Source organism: Pelodiscus sinensis, chromosome 9 (assembly GCF_052426305.1).
Source record: "Pelodiscus sinensis isolate ZL-2025 chromosome 9, ASM5242630v1, whole genome shotgun sequence".
NCBI lineage: Eukaryota > Metazoa > Chordata > Testudines > Trionychidae > Pelodiscus > Pelodiscus sinensis.
Window position 1 is genome coordinate 20,221,177 of NC_143060.1, and position 20,834 is coordinate 20,242,010.

Below are 20,834 nucleotides of genomic sequence, written 5' to 3' on the forward strand. Positions count from 1 at the left end.
TGCACACAGCTTGCACTCCTTGGGCTGTCTCTCAGCTCTCTGTTCCTTTTGCAGGACTTCTTCTGCACACAGCTTGCACTCCTTGGGCTGTCTCGCAGCTCTCTGTTTTTGCAGGACTTCTTCTGCACACAGCTTGCATTCCTTGAGCTGTCTCTCAGCTTTCTGTTTGCTCAGAGAGAGCCAGAACAATCCCAGCTCACAGGGAGGACGGGGCCTGGCCTCTCCCCTTCCTCACTGGCCTGTCCAACCTGTCAATCAGGCTGAGCTGGAGTGTTGGCTGCTTTCCATTGTCTCTGGGGTCTGTCAGTCTCATGAACCCTTCCCCTTCTGAAACTGGGAGCTGACAAACCAAAAAACTCCCATAGAGTTTTAGTAAGGGGTAACAGTCCCCTTACACATGTTTTAATTAGGTGGCAACCCCTGATCTGGATTTGCGGTATGTTTGGTTCAGACCATCAGTGGGCTATCGACCACATCTTTTATTATTAAATTCCAACCATCTGATTTTCTAGAGGATTGTTTCCTTAAATGAGACAAGGCTGGGGCAATGCTACAAGACTGCCCCTAGAAAATAACTTTCTTAAAGCTCTTTTTCCTCACGAACTGCATGTGCTATCTATCTGCTTTTCCTGGGGGTTGGGATGGGTACCACCGTGCATTTAAACAGTTCAAGGAGAAATGCCTGTACATGAGTGTTACCTGTAAGCTGAGTATTTGTGCTGCCTTTGGAGAGATTTCAGTGCCATCCATTTGATTAGCAGAGCACTCACAGCTAGGTGTATTGTTTCTATTGGTGGTGCCCTGTTGCCCCAGCCTGGGCATCCCCTACCTGCTCCCATCCCAATTTCTCTCCCAGCTACCCCCTCCGGAGCTCAAGCGGCATCCTGATCCCTCCAGAGTATGGACATCTCCTCCCACCCCTGTCAGTGCCTTGTAACTTCCCACCACCCATCCTTCTTCTCCTGCCTGAGTTTGGGCATGTTGCCACACCTAGACACATCAATTCCCTTCTATGAAACACGTTGCTCCTTCAAGTGCCTCCTGAACTTAGAGCTTCCTCACTCTCAAATCCAGTAGGACTCTACTGCTGCTTCTGCGGAAACTTGCTGCATTGGGATAGTAAATAGAAGCAAACCTTCATGTAGCAGCCACAACTTTTTAATTCACATTGCTCCCACCAATGCAGCTCAGATTGAAACACCAGTGAGAAAAAGTCTATGTATGGCTGGGTCCTCATCCTTCTCTGGATGGAGACAGGAAGGACCCTGGCAGGCCCAATGTTCCCTCAATTTTTCCCTCCATGTGCTGAATAAAGTTAGCGCACTGAGGCATGGGTGGATGTGCACCACCAGTGGAGTGACAAATGGGCGCTCTGCCAATGAGCTGGGCCGCATGTAAATCTCTCCTGGGCGGCTGCCCGAGAGTTCAGCTCACAGGGAACAGGCCATGCCCCGCTCTGCAGGCCTCCTGCCACGCCAGGGCATCCCACGCGGGGTGCCACTGACCGCTCTAAGGCACAAACTCCGCCCGCCCGGCCACCGCCTCCTCGGCCGCTCGGCTGGGCCTGGTCTCCCTCCCTCTGCCGCTGGCCGGGGCGGGCTGCGGGGGTGAAAAGGCTCGTGCGGGAAGAAGCGAGGCTGAGCGGTCACGCGTGGGGAGCGCTGGCCCTTTAACGGCCCCGTTCGCGTAGCTGGGGGCGGGGCTGGGGGCAAGTCTCCGGGAGCGGAAGCCGGAAGTCACCGCAGCCCAGCTCGGCGCCCCAAAAAGCGGAGCTCGCCCCCCTTCTGCTGCCCGCGAACATGGCGGGGGTGAAAGGTACCGAGCGCCCCCGCCACATCTCGTCACTCGCGGATCTCCGCAGCCCCCTCCCCCCCGCCGTGCCTCATCACCCCCCCCCGCTCTCCCTCGCCAACGGCCCCCTCCCCCCCGCCGTGCCTCATCACCCCCCCCCGCTCTCCCTCGCCACGGCCCCCTCCCCCCCGCCGTGCCTCATCACCCCCCCGCTCTCCCTCGCCACGGCCCCCTCCCCCCGCCGTGCCTCATCACCCCCCCGCTTCCTCCGCCAGCGGCCCCCTCCCCCCCGCCGTGCCTCATCACCCCCCCCCCCGCTCCCCTCCCCGGCCCCCCCCCCCGCTGCCACGGCCCCCTCCCCCCCGCCCTCATCACCCCCCCCGCTTCTCCCACCCCCCCCCCGCTCTCCCTCGCCAACGGCCCCCTCCCCCCCCGCTGCCTCCCTCGCCAGCCCCCCCCCCCCCGCTTCCCCCCCCGCTCTCCCTCGCCAACGGCCCCCTCCCCCCCCTGCTGCTTCCCTTGTGTGTCCCCCCCCCCCCCCCCCTGCCTTCCCCGGCCCCCCCCGCTCTGCCAACGCCCCCCCCCCCGCTTCCCCCCCCCCCCCCTCCGCACAACCCCCCCCCCCCGGCCTCCCCCCCCCTCCCCCCCCCCCCCTCCTCCCCCCCCCCGCTTCCTCCTTCTCCACCAACGGCCCACTCCCCCTGCTGTGCCTCGTCACCCCCCCCTTCCCGCCCCCTCTACCCGCCCCCTTCCCCCGCTGTGCCTCGTCACCCCCCCTCCCGCTCCACCAACGGGCCCCCCCCCCCCCGCTTCCTCTTCCTCCACCCGCCCCCCCCCCGCTTCCCCCGCCCCCTGCTGCCTCGTCACCCCCCCCCCCCGCTCCACCAACGGCCCCCCCTTCCTCCTCCACCCGCCCCCTCCCCCGCTCCACCCCCCCCCTCCCGCTCCAACGGCCCACTCCCCCTGCTGTGCCTCGTCACACCCCCCCTTCCTTCTCCTCCTCCCACCCACCCACTCCCCCCGCTATGCCTCGTCACCCCCCCCCCCCCGCTTCCTTCTCCACCAACGGCGCCCTCCCCCTGCTATGCCTCCTCATCCTCCTCACCAACCACTCCCTCACCCCGCTGTGCCTCGTCACCTCCCTTCCACAGCCGTCCCTTCCCCTCTCTTCGCCCCCCTTCCCCTCTCTGCTAATCGTCCCCTCCCCCCATGTGACTCGTCATGCCCCTCCATTCCTCCTCCGCCAACTGCCATCCCGCTTGAGCTGGGCACCTTGCGCCCGCCTGGGCACCCCAGTTCCCTGCTCTGCGGCATGTCGCTCCTCCGGTCCCTCCTGAGCTTGGAGCTTTGTCACACTCTGTTTCTCCTCCTGAGCCATGAAATCTCCAGGTTCTTCCTGTTTGCTCCTTTTCCAGCTGCCCTCCCCTAGGATGCCACCTGGCATCTGGTTGAAAAGGGACATTGGTGGCCCCAGTGAGCACCACTGACTGACTGTGCTGTTAATATTTGTGCTGCATGGTTCAATGCTGGGGCAGCCAACAGGTATCCCTGGGCAAAGCAACCCCTAGAAGGGTGTGCAGCTCAGGGCAACCCCCTTTTCACTTCAGATCCTGGTTATCTGGCTAATCGTGTAATTGATAAAATTTTTATCATCTACGCGATTAGTCAATGAGGATCGCTTTGCAGAGGGGTTGTTCCAGGAGCCAGCTCAAGCTGGGAATGAGCAGTTCTGGCTTGTGCTGGCCCTGGGAGCAACCTGTGCTGTGGCTCTGAATTTTAAATGCATTTTAAATGCTGCCAGGCTCTTACTACTTCTAAAATGCAGAGAGAGGCACAGTGTCCCGGACCACCATAAACCAGGACTTCTTGGTCCCGGCTTGTGTTGAGTCCAGCAGCCCCTGTTCGTGGCGGCCAACGCTGTCTGCAACAAACAAGAGCTGCTGTAGGTTGCTGCCAGAGCAGCCTCTGTTCGAGGCATCCGGGGCTGTCCGTGGCTAGGGGCTGCTGCCAGAGCAGCCCCTGTGTGTGGCCGGCCCGGGCTACCACAAACAGGAGCTGCTTAGCAGCAGCAGCCTCTCTCCACAGGGGGCCCAGTTCCCCGCTGGGAGTCCCGCGGATGGGCTGCTGCTGAAACAGCTTCTGCCCATGGCAAGCCTCGGCTTTGCAGCAGCCTCCCTTATCCCTCCTTGATAGAGGAAGCAAAGTGTGGGGAAGCGGCACCATGGAGATAGTGCTGGGGGGAACTGGCTTTTAAGGAAGTAGGCTGGGGAGCCAGTAGTCTATACTCCAGTCGATTACTTGCTAACATCACTATCCTGCACACTAGCCTCCATCCTACTCCCATCACAAACCTCTCATCCCCAGCTCCACCTCAGAGCCCTCCTTCCCCTCTGCACCTGAATGCTTGCCCCAGCCTAGTGAAAATGAGTGAGGGTGGAGAAAGGGTGAGTGACAGAGGGAGGAGGATGGAATGAGTAAAGGTCAGCTAAGCATGTTTGGTTTGCTATAATCATAAAGTTGGCAACCCTCCTCCCACAGTTCCCTCTCATCTCACACTCTCCTTTACTCCTCTGAATCTCCCTAATTCACCCGGTTCTCCCATTCCTACTGAGTTCTAGACACCCCTTTCCCCCGTTTTCCTTGCTGCTACAGGCTGGGGACCGAATGGTTAAGTAGCAGTTCTGCAGAAAAGGACCTGGGGGTTACAGTGGATGAGAAGCTGGATATGAGTCAACAGTGTGCCCTTGTAGCCGAGAGCGCTAATGGCATATTAGGGAGCATTAGGAGGAGCATTGCCAGCAGATCCAGAGAAGTGATTATTCGCCTTTATTTGGCTTTGGTGTGGCCACGTCTGGGCTACGTCTAGACTGGCATGATTTTCCGGAAATGCTTTTAACGGAAAAGTTTTCCGTTAAAAGCATTTTTCGAAAAGAGCGTCTAGATTGGCACGGACGCTTTTCCCCAAAAGCACTTTTTGCGGAAAAGCATCCGTGCCAATCTAGATGCGCTTTTCCGCAAAAAAGCCCCGATCGCCATTTTCGCGATCGAGGCTTTTTTGCAGAAAACAAATCTCAGCTGTCTACACTGGCCTTTTTGCGCAAAAGTTTTGCGCAAAAGGACTTTTGCCCGAACGGGAGCAGCATAGTATTTCCGCAAGAAGCACTGATTTCTTACAGTAGGAAGTCAGTGCTTTTGTGGAAATTCAAGCAGCCAGTGTAGACAGCTGGCAAGTTTTTCCGGAAAAGCAGCTGATTTTCCTGAAAAACTGGCCAGTCTAGAAACAGCCCTGGAGTATTGTGTCCAGTTCTGGGCCCCTCACTATAGAAAGGATGTAGATGCATTGGAGAGGGTCCAGTGGAGGGTGACCAAAATGATTAGGGGGCTGGCGCGCATGACCTATGAGGAGAGACTGAGGGATTTGGAGTTGTTTAGTCTTCAGAAGAGAAGAGTGACAGGGGATTTGATAACAGTCTTGAATCTCCTGAAGGGAAGTTCCAAAGAGGACGGAGAAGGGCTATTCACAGTAGTAACAGATGGCAGAAAAAGGAGCAATGGTATCAAGTTACAGTGGGAGACATCTAGGTTGGTTATTAGGAAAAACTATTTCACTAGGAGGATGGTGAAGCACTGGGTGGGTTGATTTAGTTGGGACTGATCCTCCCTTGGGCAGAGAGCTAGACTTGATGACCTCTTGAGGTCTCTTCCAGCTCTATGATTCTACCCATTACTACAGGGTCTGGACACACCAGTTCTCTCTTATGGCCCCCGGGGACACCTCTGTTTCTTCCTTGTCTGCCCTCTAGTCTGGTCTCCCTGAAGTATCTGGTTCCCCTATTTCTCATTTTGCCCTCAGAGTAGGTCCTCAGCTTTGCCACCCCTCAGCAGTATTCACTGAAGTGGCTGACATCTGTAAAAGTTGGAAATCAGTATACATAGCCAAGCCGGTATACACAGCTAGCCAATTTGAAAACTAGCTTACTGTGTGTACAGGCTTCCCCCTTCACCCGTGCTGCTGCTGCCTCTCTATCAGAGACAGGAGGGTGGGGGGAGCAGCTCCTGCCTGCTCCCCTGCACTTTTGCCTATATGGCATGCACGGGAAACCATCTCCCGCCTCCTTCCACCTGCTGCTGCTTCTGATTTAGAGGCAGCAAGGAGGGCAGGGTGTGTCTTAAGGATGTGATATTGTAGTTGAAGCAAAAACTTATAGGTTAATGCTACAGACTACATACATCCCCTGCCAGTAATATTTTTAGCAGGTTGGCCAGCAGCATGGTTCAGGCCTGGCCTGTGTGAAGTCTGGGACCTACTCCTAGTGCAGCTCTGCATTTAAAGTGTATTAGGAGCCACTTGGGCAGGCAACTCAGCTCAGTTCTGGCTTGCCTCTGATACAGAGGCAGCAGTGTAGAGTGGCAGGGGGCTCCTTGGGCATGGAATCAGAGCATACTGGCTGCCAGCCCACCCACGGGGACCATAGAATAGTGGAGTAACTGATAAGAATTCATGAGGTCAAGTGACTATTCAATTAACCAATATTTAACATCCCTAGTGCGTGTCGTCGTTAGAATGAACCAATAAGCCCAGGCTTATCGGTTAATTGTGTAAATAACTACACACTAACATCCCTATGTAAGATCCTCAAATATCAGTATCCTCAAATATCAGTATCTGATGATACTTTGGCCTCTTTTTTAGCTTGGTGCTACTGAGAGAAACTAGCTGGTTTTATTTTTTGCTTTCCATGCATTCTAAGGGTGCTACAGTGTGTTAGTTGCAAACACTGTAGGGAACAGTCTGAAGCCCAATAAAAGAGGAGTATGTTCTCAAGAGCAGAAAAGGTGAAACAAATGAGAAAATGAGAAATGAATGTATCTGCTACAATGATCATTAGTAACCAAGTCACACAACTGACTTGAAATAACCACTTTTAATTGCATCTTCTGATTCATGTCAAGGGCAGTTTTTACTCTTGGAAAAAGTGTTGCTGCGACAATGTCAGGCTGTCTTCCATTTAAAGTTATAATTATATTTTAGTTTTGAGTTTTCAGCATAACCATTCATTTCTTTTCTCTTGTACAGCCCTTGTTGGTTTATCTTTCAGTGGAGCCATTGGTTTAACTTTTCTTATGTTGGGATGTGCCCTAGAGTATTATGGGTAAGAAATAATTCATCTCAAAAATAAAAAATGATTTTGTTCTCACTTTGTATTCTTGTATTGCCCATGTAAATACACATATGCAGTTTAGTTGTGTGTTGATCCCATATGATTTGGAGTATGCACATTTAACTTCTGTTCTATTAGCTAAAAAAAAAAGTCCAGTAGTTGTTAACTAAGAATTATAGACTCTGAATGTCTTTGAAACCCATTTAACTTGGCATTTATGATTATTCATATGAAACCTACTATTCTTGAATATCATTGAAAGGTCTAGAACCAACACTTAGTAATGGATACAGCCCTGCATGGGCTAGGGATGTAAAAACCACATTAATTTTAATCTGTTAACTAATTAAACAAGGGCAAGAAGAGGCTGAAGCGGGAACCTTCCTCCCACATCAGTGTGGATGGTATGTCCTGCCGTGGACCGGAACAGTTACATAAATGTTTTCTGTAAAAGTGGACTAAAATCATTATATACATAGTATCAGCTGAGTAGCAATATAGTTAATTTTGTTTAGTGGGTCAGTAATTTTTAACTTTGTGGAAGTATTTTTGTATAGATTTCTCAGCTATTGATTTGATTTTAATCAGTATTGATTTTCTTAAAATATTGAATTAATGGAGTAGAGGTGAACTTATCTGATATACATAAGCAGCATTAAATGTATATTATTTATATTTATACATTTTATATTTTACTAATATTTATATTTTACTAATTCTAAACAACAACCAGATGCTTTATTTTTGAAAAAGAGTATACAAATAACCATAAAATTAAAGAACTTTAAGATTAACTATTAGGTGTACGCTTTTTCAGTAGTGTATGTAGGGCAAAAAAAAGAGAAGAAAAGAAATATGCTTATGTAGTAATTTTTTTCTGACAATTAAGAGGTTAAAAAGTAGGTTAGTTTAGTGGTTCCCAACCTTTTTTATATTGTGGACTGGCAAACCCATTTACAAACGTTACTGTCTGCCAAAAGCCCTGACCCCCACCAGAGCCACTATGAACAGCCAGCTTCAGCTCTGGTAGTCTCCCCCCACCCACTACTAGCCCCGCCCCCAGAAACTTCCCAGTGCCAGCCCCTGCTTCTTAGAGCCCCTTAAGCACTAGCTCTACCCCTGGAATCCCCAGTGCCTGCCCCCCTCACCTAGCCTTGCACTGCCACCCAGCTGCCAGCTAAGCGCTGCTGCCCAGGTCACAGCTGCTCTAAGGTTGCTGTGTCGGGCTCCACATGGCCCTCCCAGTGCTCTTCGCATCCAGGAGGAGACCCTGCCCCTTCTGGCACTGGCTGTCTGAGAGATGGGGCAGGACATGCCTCTCCCAATAGCCACAGTGGCAGGGGAGGCAGTGGGCGGTGTACCCCAGCCCCAGGCTCCAGAGCTGCTGCAGCCTGGCAGCCAGCAGTCTGTGGCCCAGCACCAGTCCATGTTAATTCAAACATTGGCCCTGATCTTGTGAAAGTCTCTTTGAAATCAAAACAGATTGACATCTTTAATGAGAACAGTAATTTAGATTTCTTTTGGGGCTTTTTCTCCTGCAGTGTTTACTGGCCTCTGTTTGTCTTGGTATTTTACATCATTTGTCCAATACCTCACTGCATTGCAAGAAGAATAAGTGATGACACTGACGCAGCTAGCAGTGCCTGCAGGGAATTGGCATATTTCTTCACAACTGGAATTGTTGTTTCTGCCTTTGGATTGCCTATAATCCTTGCACGTGTTGAAGCGGTACGTTCTGCTGACTCTTTCTTATTATAATAAACTTCCTATGGTTGCACATTTGTTTACAGTTTTTTATGACCCTACTTAACTAATATTGTTGCTCTTTTCAGCCTAAACATTGGAGTCATTTTTGCTCACAAACTTTCATTTTCATCCTTAACTAGTCTGCCTGTTCCCATTTCCAGAATTCTTGATAGTGGAACTTCTGAATTTGTATCTGTGCCTCTTCCTTTTCTGTGTCGGGTATTACAACTCCTTTATTCTGGCCTATTAAAAAATCTTTTGGCTATAGAAAAATTATATGGCATTCAAAATTATGTGGCCAAAATACATTCTTGCTTAAAGAAATAACACTATGTATCCAAAACTACCTTCCTGGTTTTCAAAACATTCCATAAACTTGCTGTACCCTACATTTTATCCACCCACTAACTCCATTTCTCTTTGCCTTATCCCTGTTCTGCTCCTCTGTGGAATGGATTTAGTCTGACACTGTTTCTTTGCTATGTATGCTATCCTCCTGAAGCATTTTTCCCCTTAATATCACTTTACAACTTCCTCTTCTGCTTAGGCTTTTGTATGCTTCATTCTTATGTATTTTATAATCGTCTGTATGAAAGACACGGTGTAAAAACAAATTGTTTTACCAGTTGCAGGTTTTTAATAATAGACAAAACCAGAATGCCCACAAGAGGGTACTCTAATCCCTAGCGATATCTTTTTAAAAGCAAAGTTTCAGAAGAGTAGCTGTGTTAACCTGTATCTGCAAAAACAGCAAGGAGTCCTGTGGCATCTTGGATACTAACAGATTTATTAGGGCATAAGGTTTCATGGGTAAAACCCATTTCATCGGATGAATTGCAGTGGAAATTAGAGAGGCAGGGGTATATGCATAAGTACTAATGTAAAAAAAGATGGGTGTTATTTATCAGGTGTAAGACCAATGTTAATGATGCCAGTTCAGTCAGGGTGGATGTGGCTCACTCAACAGCTGATAGAAAGGTGTGAATACCAAGAGAGGGAAAATTGCCTTTGTAGTGAGAGAACCAATCTAAACCTTATTCAATCCTACTGTAATTGTATTACATTTTCAATGAATTGCAGTTGTACTGTTTCACTTTATAATCTGGTTTTGGAGTTTTTTGGTAGAAGAATGGCTCCTTTAGCCTCCCTGGACACTCAGTAAATGATTTAAAAGTGTTCTCCATTTATTTGGTCAGAGATTGCCCAGTTTGGCCAATATACATGGCAGAAGGATGTTACTGGCATGTGATGGCATTAAATCATGTTAGTAGATGTGCAGGTGGATGTAGGGATGTTAAATAACAGTTAATTGACTAGTCAGTTACTTTACTATTCTATAGTCCCTATGCTGGAGCCGGCAGCCAGTGTGTTCCAGCCTCATTCCTGAGGAGTCCCCTGCTATTCTGCGCTGATCCCTCTGTATCAGTAGCGTGGGGTGCCAGGTGAGAGCTGGTCCACAAGGGGAGCCAATTTAAAAAACAGCTTTCCTTGCAGACTGGCTGCCTATCACTCAGTGCTGCTGCCTCTGATAAAGAGGCAGCAGTGTGGGATGGCAGCAATCTCTGTCCGGGGTGGTTGGGTCTGAGCTCCTGGACTCAGCATGAGCCAGAACTGAGCTGGGCTACCTGCCTGCCTGCCTGGATCCTAAAACACTTTAAATTGGGGTGGGCAATAAATTTTGTTGGGGAGGGGCCACTTCATGATTTTGAAATGTGTTTGAGAGTCACACTCTTCCGTGATATTAATGGAGGAGATGCGGGGACTGGGATGGAGGTTGGGTGCAGAAGGGAGCTTGGGGTAAGAGGTTGGGGTGAAGGAGGGAGACTGGAGTCTGGGAGGGAGTTTGGGTAAAGGAGGTGGTTGTGACCTAGGGCAGGGAACTGGAGTGCAGGGGTTTGGGATGTGACTTAGGGTAAGAGGGGATTGTGATCTGGGGCAGGAGATTGGGGTGCGAGATCTGGGAGGGGTTATGAGTATGTTGATTTGTGGGGCAGAGGGTTGGAAAAGGGAGGAGATGGGGTGCCAAAGGCAGGCTTTGGCCAGGAGACATACCAGCCAGCAGCCAAACCAGTCTGCCTGCCTGCCAAGCTAAGACTTGCAGAGATTAAAACATTTTCCAGCCTGCCTGCCTGGCCCTGTGCTCATGTGAATAACTGAGCCAAGAAGGGGGTATGTGGTTCTTTTGCTGCCTGTTATTCAAGGGACAGTGTGGGCTCCCCGCAACGTGGTGTGGGGGGGCTGAACTCCCCACATGCTGCTCAAAATCGGATTGTGTGCCACTTATGGCACATGTGCTGTAGGTTGCCAACTCCGTTGTAGATTGTCAGTGATGTGCTAGAGGAGTATTAGCTGGGGGCTGTTGGTGATAACCAGTGGTATTCTGTTATTTTCTTTGTTGGGCCTGTCTTACGTTAGGTGACTTCTGGATACTCCTCTGGCTCTGTCAATCTGTTTCCTCACTTCCCCAGATGGTTATTTAAGTTTTAAGAAGGCTTGATGAAGATCTTGTAGGTGTTTTTCTCTGTCTGAGGGATTGGAGCAAATACATTTCTATCATAGGGCTTGGCTATATATACAATGAATTGTGTGATGTGTCTTGGATGGAAACTAGAGGTATGTAGGTAAGAATAATGGGCAATAGATTTCCGGAATCAGGTGGTATTTATGTGGCTGTCATTTATTTCTATCATAGTGTACAGAAGATAGATCTCTTGTGTGGATTGGACTAGGCTGAGGTTGATGGTGGGGTGGAAATTGTTGAAATCCCTGTGGAATTCTTCAAGGACCTTTTCCCCAGTGGATGATATCAATATAGTGAAAGGAGAGGAGGGATGCTAGGGGATGAAAGCTGAGGAAATGTTCTAGGTAAGCCAAAAAATGTTGTCATGCTGTGGGACCCTGCAGGTACCCATAGCAATGCCACTGTCTTGAAGGTATAAATTGTCCCCAAATTGGAAATAGTTTTGGATGAGAACAAAGTCACATAGTTCAGCCACCAGGTGTGTTGTGGCATTAGGGATGTAAGCAAAAGCTTATCAGATAGTCGACTAGTCCCTTGACTAGTTGCTTCCCGCACCCTTACAGCAAGGGGGGGGCAGGAGCTGGTGCTGGGAGGAGCTGGCTTAAAAGCAGGGGGAGGGGGAGACGGGGGTAGTGGGAACCGGATGCAAGCAATGAATCAGCTGATTCCCAGCTCGTGTCCTGCTGGCTCTTAATACGTTTAAAAATCAGAAGCACAGTGGAGGAGACCTGGCGCGAGCTGACCTAGCTGATTCCTGGCTCGTGCTGGGTCCTGTGCTGCACTCCAGCCTTTTTACATTTAAGCTGGGAATCAGCTGGCCTGGCCTGTGCTGGGTCTCCCCTGGCACTGTGCTTCAGTCTTTTAAATGTATTAAGAACTAGTAGGCTCTTAGCACATTGAAAAGGCAGAGCCGCAGTGGGATTAGCTCCTGGAGCTGAGAAGTAACCCTGCTTTGGCTCCCCCACTTACCGACTAATTGACTAGTTGATGGAAAATCTATTGACTAGCCAATTAGTTGATTAAATGAAATTTAACTTCCCTATGTGGCATTGTTGGGGAAACTGTTCCTGACATCTTATAGTCCATCCTCACATGGAATTTGGTGTAAAGAGCTTCTATATTCATAGTGGTCAGGATGGTGTTTTCAGGAAGATCACCAATGGATTGTAGTTTCTCAGGAAGTCAGTGGTGACTTGAAGATAGCTGGAAGTGCTGGTAGCATAGAATCTGAGGAGAGAATCCATATGGCCAGACAACCCTGCTGTAATACTGTGCTAATACCTGAGATGATGAGGTGTCCAGAATTTCCAGGTTTATGGATCTTGGGTACAGAACATTATTTTTGTTTGTAAATTAAACATCATTTTGAAAGGTAAAAAATCCAGAATACTCTTGGTTGGGACTCTATGGGTATGTATGTAGATTTGGTCCTGTGCTGTTTCTTGAGCAGATGAATTAGTTTTGTTGTTGTTGTTTTTCCTCAGTGGAATCAGAGGAAAGTGGTCTGTAGAATGTTGTGTTGGTGAATTGCCTGGCAGCCTTCTGTTTATAATCTAACCTATTGATGATAACTACAGAACCTCCTTTGTCAGCCTCTTTGATTATAAGGTCATAGTTGTTTTTGAGTCTATGGATAGCATTATGTTCTACATGGCAGAGGTTATGTTGTTTGTTCACTATTTCAGCCTGTGCAGATCTGTGAAAGTCCAGACTATCATTACAACCATCAAGAGGAGTCCACACAGAATTCTTCTTCTTGTAGCGTTGGTAGGAGGGATCCTGTGGGCCAGTGCAAGGTTCAGTGATGTGTTGGAAATATTCCTTGAGTCAAACACAGCGAGAATAGCCTTTCAGATCAATGCAGAGCTTTATCATGTGCATGGGAATGGTGGGACAGAAAGAGGGTCCCCAAGATGGGACAGACTCTTCTGATGGACTAAGTGTGAGGTTGGATAGATTAACAATGCTGTTGGGTGAGTTGAGGGTACCACTGTTGTATCCCCTTCCCCCCCCCCCTCCATGGCCTATAGGGGTATGTCTAGACTACATGGCTCTGTCGACGGAGCCATGTAAACAAGTTTACCCGGCATAGTCAATGAAGCGGGGATTTAAATAATCCCTGCTTCATTAAAATAAACATGTCCACCGCGCTGTGCCGACAAGCAGCTGATCCAGCACAGCATGGCAATCTAGACGCGGATTTGTTGGCTGGGGAAGCCTTTGCCGACCGATCCCTTATGCCTCGTGAAACGAGGTTTACAGGATCAGTCATCAAAGGCTTCCCCAGCCAATAGATCTGCATCTAGACTGCCGTGCTGTACCGGATCAGCTGATCGTCGGCACAGTGCAGCGGTCATGTTTATTTTAATGACATGGGGATTATTTAAATCCCCACTTCATTGACTATTCCGGTCAAACTAGTTTACATGGCTCCGTCGATGGAGCCATGTAGTCTAGACATACCCTAGGAGTTTGAATAGTTTATTTTCCTTTTTCTTTTGCAGGGAAGTGTGCATTGTAAATTACTTGTTTAGTTTTTGTAAAGTCCAGCTCTGTGGAAGGTTTTTTATGAAAATCTCTAGTTTTGAGAGCTCATTCTTGATAGTCTCCTGTTTGCTGTACACCATCAACTTTGCCCAGACAGCTATACAAGTGACACCATCACAGGTCCATACCACATAAGCCACAACATCAGAGGCTCATACACCTGCACATCTACTAATGTGATATATGCTAAGTGATCTCTGCAATATATATTGGCCAGACTGGGCAGTCTCTGCACCGAAAGATAAATGGACACCAATGAGACCTCAAGAAAAGTAACATACGTAAACCCGTAGGAAAACACATTATTCTCCCTGGACACTAAGAAATGGATTACAAAGAGAAACAGCAGAGCTGCAATTCATCTGCAAATGTAATATCGAATTAGGACTGAATAAGGATTTAGATTGGTTATCTCACTAAAAAGGCAATTTTCCTCTCTTGGTATTCAGACCTCTCCAAAAGCTGCTGTGAGTGAGCAACATCCACTCTGACTGACTTGGCTTTGTTAGTACTGGTCTTACACTTGATAAGTAACTCCTGTCTTTTCATATACCGGTTGGACCTCCCAAAACTGGGACTCCTTCATCTAACAACATCTGTGGTCTGGCAGTACCACAGGTGTTCCTGGACCAGGGAATCCTGGCTGAGCGTCCCAGTGGTCAGAAGGCTTGGAGCCCGCTGGGGCTGGGACTGGGGCTGGAGCCCCGGTTGAGCAGCAGGGGCCGTGGCAGTCCCAATAGCAGGGCTGGAGGTGTGACAGTTGCAGGAGCTGCGATAGCAGGGTGGCGGCCTGAGTGGGACTGAGGCTGGACATGCAGCAGTCCACGGCAGCTCCAATAGCGGGGCCGAGGTTGGAGATGCAGCAGCCCTGGTAACGGGGCCAGGGCTAGAGATGCAGCAGCTATGGCAGCCCCAGTAGTAGGACCGGGGCTTTCTGGGGTTGCAGCAGGGGTGCAGCTGGGACTAGCAGTGGGGTGGGAAGGTGGTCTGGGAAGCCAGTAACGGGATCTCCTCTGGTCTGGCAAATTCCCAATTAGGTCCCGAGGGTGCCAGACCAGAGAGGTCCAACCTGTACTAGAACATCTATATATCCCTGCCTCTGTAATTTCCACTCCAATGCATCTGAAGTGGGTTTTACCCACTAAAGCTTATGTCCTAAGATGCCCCAGGACTCTTCATTGTTTTTTTTCCCTATAAAAACAAAATCCCGGTGCATGGGATTGTTTGGCTTCAAACAGCTATTGCTATTTATTATTGCAAATTATTTTTCTCTGTTATTCCTTGCCTTGAATTAATAGAATATTTTCCAATTTATAATGCATAGATGTTAGGAGAAAGCATTGAGTTTGAAAGAATTTTCTGTATACTGTGGTGTTTTTTTCTCTTTGCTGAGATGATTCTGCTTTAAGATAATTATTTTGTTCTGAAAAATAGTGTATTGAAGAAGAGTGTCTAATGAAGGGATAATTTATAAGTATAATACTAGTTACTTCATTGGTTGCTAATTGAATGCTTCAACTGAATGAATTGTTGGTCTTTTCCCTTATGCTTTTAGCACCCCTATGTAATATTTCATTTAGTTTATCTAATGCATGAAAATAACACACGTCTGTACATATCATGTAAACCAAATAAGGATTTTTTTTCTTGCCTTGTATTTCAGATCAAGTGGGGAGCCTGTGGTCTTGTGCTAGCTGGCAATGCAGTCATTTTTCTTACCATTTTAGGCTTTTTTCTTGTATTTGGTAGAGGAGATGACTTTAGCTGGGAACAGTGGTAGAACTTCACTATGATGTTGGTGATGTGCAACATACATGTTTATATACTGTATATATGTATGTACGTTGGAATGTTTGTGCCTGCACATGTAGCCTTATGCTATCAGACTATACTATGCTATTTTACACTTGTATGTCAACCAAATTAAGGGGAAAGAGCCTTCTGACAGGTTTTTTTAAATAGGTAGAGAAGGAGCTGAAATCACAATAGCTAAATCTGTCCTTAAATCTTTGTTTACACAGCGTGCACTATATTACTGATTTTTAGTTTTTAATTTTGATACAGTATCAGTGGTATGCATGTTGGAAGTCAGCCAACATGTCTGACATTTTTAACAGCATTAAATTAACAATTAAAAGGGGTCTATATTCACATACTTTCCAGTCTCCTGGTTTTGCTAATTTGACTAACTCCTGTTTTGTGACTAGGATAGAACAAATATTTGGCTTTGTATTCAAATAACTGCTATTCTCAGTAGCTTGTTTTCTGTTTAAAAAAAAAACCCATTTCATACCTATAATTGCTGTTGCCAACGTTCTCTTTTCTGATCTACAATAAGAGAGAGTGACAAGCATTGGCAGTTCTAAGGGATTATATACAAATTTCTCACCTTTGCATTAATGGCCCATAGTGCACCACTAGAACCACATCATGTCTTGGATCCCACTGCTATAGATGAAGGTAAATTCAACCAACCCTTCAATTCTTAATCAGCATTCAACAAATAAAAAAGGAAACCCGGTCTAGTTGTAACTGTGGATATACGTTGAGGGTAATTTGAGAACATCATTTTAATTTCATAAAATGTTATAAACTGACATTACTTCGTATGTATAATTTCCACACTAAAGAACTATTTCAAACTGCCGTAGGAAAGTTTATAATATGAATGCATTGAACAATTCTGTTGTATTGTGAGTCAAATTCCTGAATTATAAAGAAGTGAAATGTTCCAGTTATACATCTTTTAATACAGCAGATACTATAGGACTGGTATCACATCAGTTCATCAGATTTTTTTTTAAAATACTTTTACTGAAACAATTACTTTCAACTCATGTAAGAAAAATGGTAATATTCAAACAGTTTATTTTAAAATGTTGCTGCTCTAAACCTTCACATAATCACACTATTATTATATTAGCGAATTTTCCTACTTTGAGATTGTGAAGGAAACATTAATTTGTAAAGATTTATTCTGACATGACCTTAATTTTTGAGGCATATGTAAATCATTTTAGTACGCTTGAAAAAGAGCAAAGAACCAGTAACTCTAATTTATTGTGTCATAGAAAAATGGGTGCATCAAATTATGACATTTACAGTTAGAAGAAACTGAATATTTAGATTAGGTAGATATTTTAACCACCAGTTTTGTGGAATAGCAATTTGAGAAGGAACAAATTTGCAGCTTATTCGTTCATAACTGAATGTGGCTTGCTTGTGAATATATGGAGACTAAAACGCTATGAATATATATACAAAGGCCATGAAGAGTATGGCCTACAGAACTGACAAAATGCTATCTCCCCAAACAAAAAACATCTGCACAAGCATTGGTGTCCAAAACAACTTTACACAATTGACATCCTGTGGATTTCCGCACAAATAAAGGCTTGAAATTAATTATTGATATATTAGTGCTCTGAGAGAGTTTATCCTTCTTCTCAATGAAAAAAAAAGGAAACTGAAAATATTTTTGAAACACAAATAATGCAGTGTACTCACATTTCACTTTGCTGATAGGAATATATTGCTTATTATATAGTTCACATAGATACAGTTTTAGATTTATTTAGACATAAAACTGTTTTGTTATCTTCCAAGTTGAGACTGCACTATATTGATGTGATGAAAGTTTCCACTGGCATTGAAGATTTGCTACATTTTCAAATTGAAGGAAATTAAAAATCATTAAGTATGTCTGAAACACAATTTTTCTTGTAAAACACTTCCTCAGATGTTAGTTTTCCTAGCTTCTCTACAATGAACATTGCTAGCCTTCACTGTAGGATATTTAACAGTAGAATATGCCAAACATCAGAAAACGTGTTTTGTTTTCACAATCAAGGCTGCTATCCTTGTTTGTCACAACATGCTGATTTTAGTGTAGAATGTTATAATTGTAAAATATTACTCAGGGAAATTATGTGCTCAAATTACTGGTTCATCTGTTTTGAGGAAAATTCAGTTTTGGTTTATGTGTTTTTCCTGGATTTTGAAGAAGTTTTTTTTTTATCACTAATTGCTGTACTTTTGCTACACTATTTAGTTGAGTGAAAATTAAGAAAAGTACAAATTGTATTTGATCCTGCAGATAACTAAGCTTTTGAGTTGGCCCATTAAATATAGTAGAACTAATATGAGTAAAGAATTGGGCTTTTGGGGCTTAAATGAATGTTTTGTATTTCACTTTTTGGGCTTGATACACAGAATTAAAAAGGTTGCACTAAACACACTTCTAGTTACCACTCCAATGAGTTTTCTTTAAGGTGGTGGCTTTCTTTTACTCAAAAAGGAAGAATTGTTTTATGGACAGTAGCGCCATGGGAAGAAAGAGACTGTCAGATGTTAACTGTCAATATCCTCTTCTTAATCAGCATCAGAAACTATCTTTTAAAAAGAATGGGAGGAATAGAAAACAAGGTCCTATGGCGGTTGTGTAGTGCTTTGAAGACTATCTATACAGCAGTGCTAATCTCGAAATAAGCTATGCAGCTTGAGCTACGCTAATTGTGTACCTTAAGTCGAAGTAGTTTATTTCAAATTTGGGCACGTGTACACAGCACTTATTTCGAAATAGAGTACTCTTCCTCCACTTCCCTTGATCCTCGTACAATGAGGGTTACAGGAGTCGGAGAAAGAAGTCCTCCAGCTTGATATTATTTCGACATTGTCAAAATAACTGCTTGTGTGTAGACGCGGACTATGTTATTTCGTAATGACATCAGTTATTCTGAAATATTGCTGCTGTGTAGACGAACCTTTTGTGTTGAACCTAGATACCATCGGATTGGGGTACGGAACAGTAAATAGCTTTGGCTAGAGAGACTAAAAGTTTTTTCTGAAAAAGTCTACATATGCTAATCCTCACTGTCCATTTCCATGGACTTAAATCTCAGAATTCTCTGAACCTCCTTAAATGTAAATTTGCTTGAATTAATTTTTAGTTAAATTATCAGAGTTGGGAAGAAAGTTTTCAGTTTGTCAAGAACTGTGCCCATTCACAAGAGTCTGGTGCACTGACAGCCGCTAGTAGGCATAAGAGCATCCATTTATTGCAGTCTCATAATGTTTTTTCTTAATGCTAATGAACATATATTCAAAGTGCCTTAGCCTCAAGATTTATTGTAGTTTTGAGAAGGCATAGACATAAAAACTCTATTTTGCAACAGGACTGAAACTATCGTCACATAATATATATCTTTAGTGTTGACCAATAGCTTTTTTGTATTTTAAAATACAGTATAATTTTTGTAACTTTTGTAAAATTTCTTTTCCATAATTGCCAGATTATTGAAATCATTAATACATTTGTAAATTAAAGCATTCTCAACTTTTCAAATTAATAAAACTGCCTTACTGTAGCTGACACTCGTAAGTTGCCCTGTGTCTGTCTTTTATTAATTCTGTTTTGAATGTTTTTTTAAAAATTCCTTTACCTTTTTATTACACCTTAGGAAGAAAGAGGCTAAGATATGAAAGCATAATTAATATGCGAAAGCAAGTAATGATCTGCCTAGGTGGTCAGTGCTAATAGGATCAAAGCCTACCGAAACAAGTTTCAAAAATTGTATTCTAATTCAGACAGCAACAGTTGGTTTCTGCCTACATTGGAGTATGCATTTGGATCAGTGGTCTGCTGTGTTGGCACTTGCCACCAAAGCCATCTTAAGAACACTGTTCCACTGCACAACATTCTAGCAAGGATATTCATTGGTTGAAAATGGTGTGTACGTGAGCTCTCCTGGAAATGAACCATTTACAGCTTATCACTGATATACATTGAGTGCTCTGTAGACATTTTTTCTCATGTTCTTCTCAGCAAGAACAGCTTCACTAGTGGTAGCAAGAATGCTTACTGAGTGCTAGTGTTTTACCACTGTATCCTCTAACCCCGCTTTCAACAGCTGTGTAACTTGCCCTATGCATTTTGAGCATTGGCTTAGCTTTCCTCTGCCTCTTCATCCATAAAATGGTAACAATGTTGAGGCAGGGTATTCAGAAGCCTAATAGATATCTTATAGGCCACATTGAGAATCCCATAAAGTGTGATGACACTTGGTCTTGAAGTATAAAGGATATACAGTTCATTCACTAGTGAGTAAGCAATGTCCCTAGGTATATGTTAATAGTGTGTGAGAGAGAGAACATCTGTTTCCTATCAAATGGGAGCTGGTTTCAGGCATTATTTCAGTAGGTTAGTGACTTAGTCCAAAGTGGTTCTCAACCTCATACCTGCCACTCAAACCTTGTGTGAAGAACATTTCACAAGAGGCTTCCCCTCCCCTACAGATAGTGAACACAAGAATGGTTCTTCTTCAAGAGACGTCCCTGGAGGTGCTCCACAGTAGGTGTGTTCCAGTGCCTCAGAGCATATTTTTTATAGCAGTGCATTGGAGCCGCACATGCGCGGGCCCCCCTGTACCATTCTGCATGTGCGGCCACCCTTCCTTCAGTTCCTTTCTACTGTCCCCAGCTTCAGATGGACCTCTGCAGTGCTCCTTGTTCCTCACCTGTTTTGAAGAGAATTAGTTAGATTAGTTCACACCAAGTTCTTTCCTTTGTAGTTACTAGTGTTAGCATTTAAGAAAAAATAAACAACTGCTGCCCGCGTCAGCAGACTCCCTTGGACAAGGGATAACGTTGCTGAGAGATGGACTCAACCACCTTTAAACAATATGCTGACTACAATGATGCTACGTCAGCCTCAGATGGCCATGATGCGTGTTAAGTGCCTCGGGCACTCACAATGGGACTGCGCACGCGGAGAGACAGACCTCCGCTTGAAAATGATCCTAACAGAGAAGGGCAAACACCCTTCCTCAGATCCTGGCTCTGGGCAGATCCCCACAGCCAAATGGGATAAACCACCTACATCCCCAAAGAAACGGGACACCTCATTGCCGCAACACCCGCACTCGCCTAAATGGCGAACAATCAAGAGGCAGTCGGGTAACCCTGACAAAGTCCACCTCAGCACCTATGATAGACCAGGTACCTCAAGCAAGCCCCGCCATCATCATAAAAGTGCTGCACAAGGCGCCCAACCAGAGGCGACAGGCCAT

General features: G+C 45.7%; 1 protein-coding gene across 1 annotated transcript; it reads left to right on the forward strand.

Moving 5' to 3' along the window:
* The first annotated feature begins 1,509 nt into the window (after window positions 1-1,509).
* On the forward strand, window positions 1,510-19,143 carry LEPROT (leptin receptor overlapping transcript). The gene is made up of 4 exons (XM_006125030.5): window positions 1,510-1,815; window positions 6,869-6,944; window positions 8,495-8,681; window positions 15,431-19,143. The coding sequence occupies exons 1-4, from the start codon at window positions 1,800-1,802 to the stop codon at window positions 15,545-15,547; spliced, it is 396 nt and encodes a 131-aa protein (XP_006125092.1). The 5' UTR covers window positions 1,510-1,799; the 3' UTR covers window positions 15,548-19,143.
* Window positions 19,144-20,834: the final 1,691 nt, after the last annotated feature.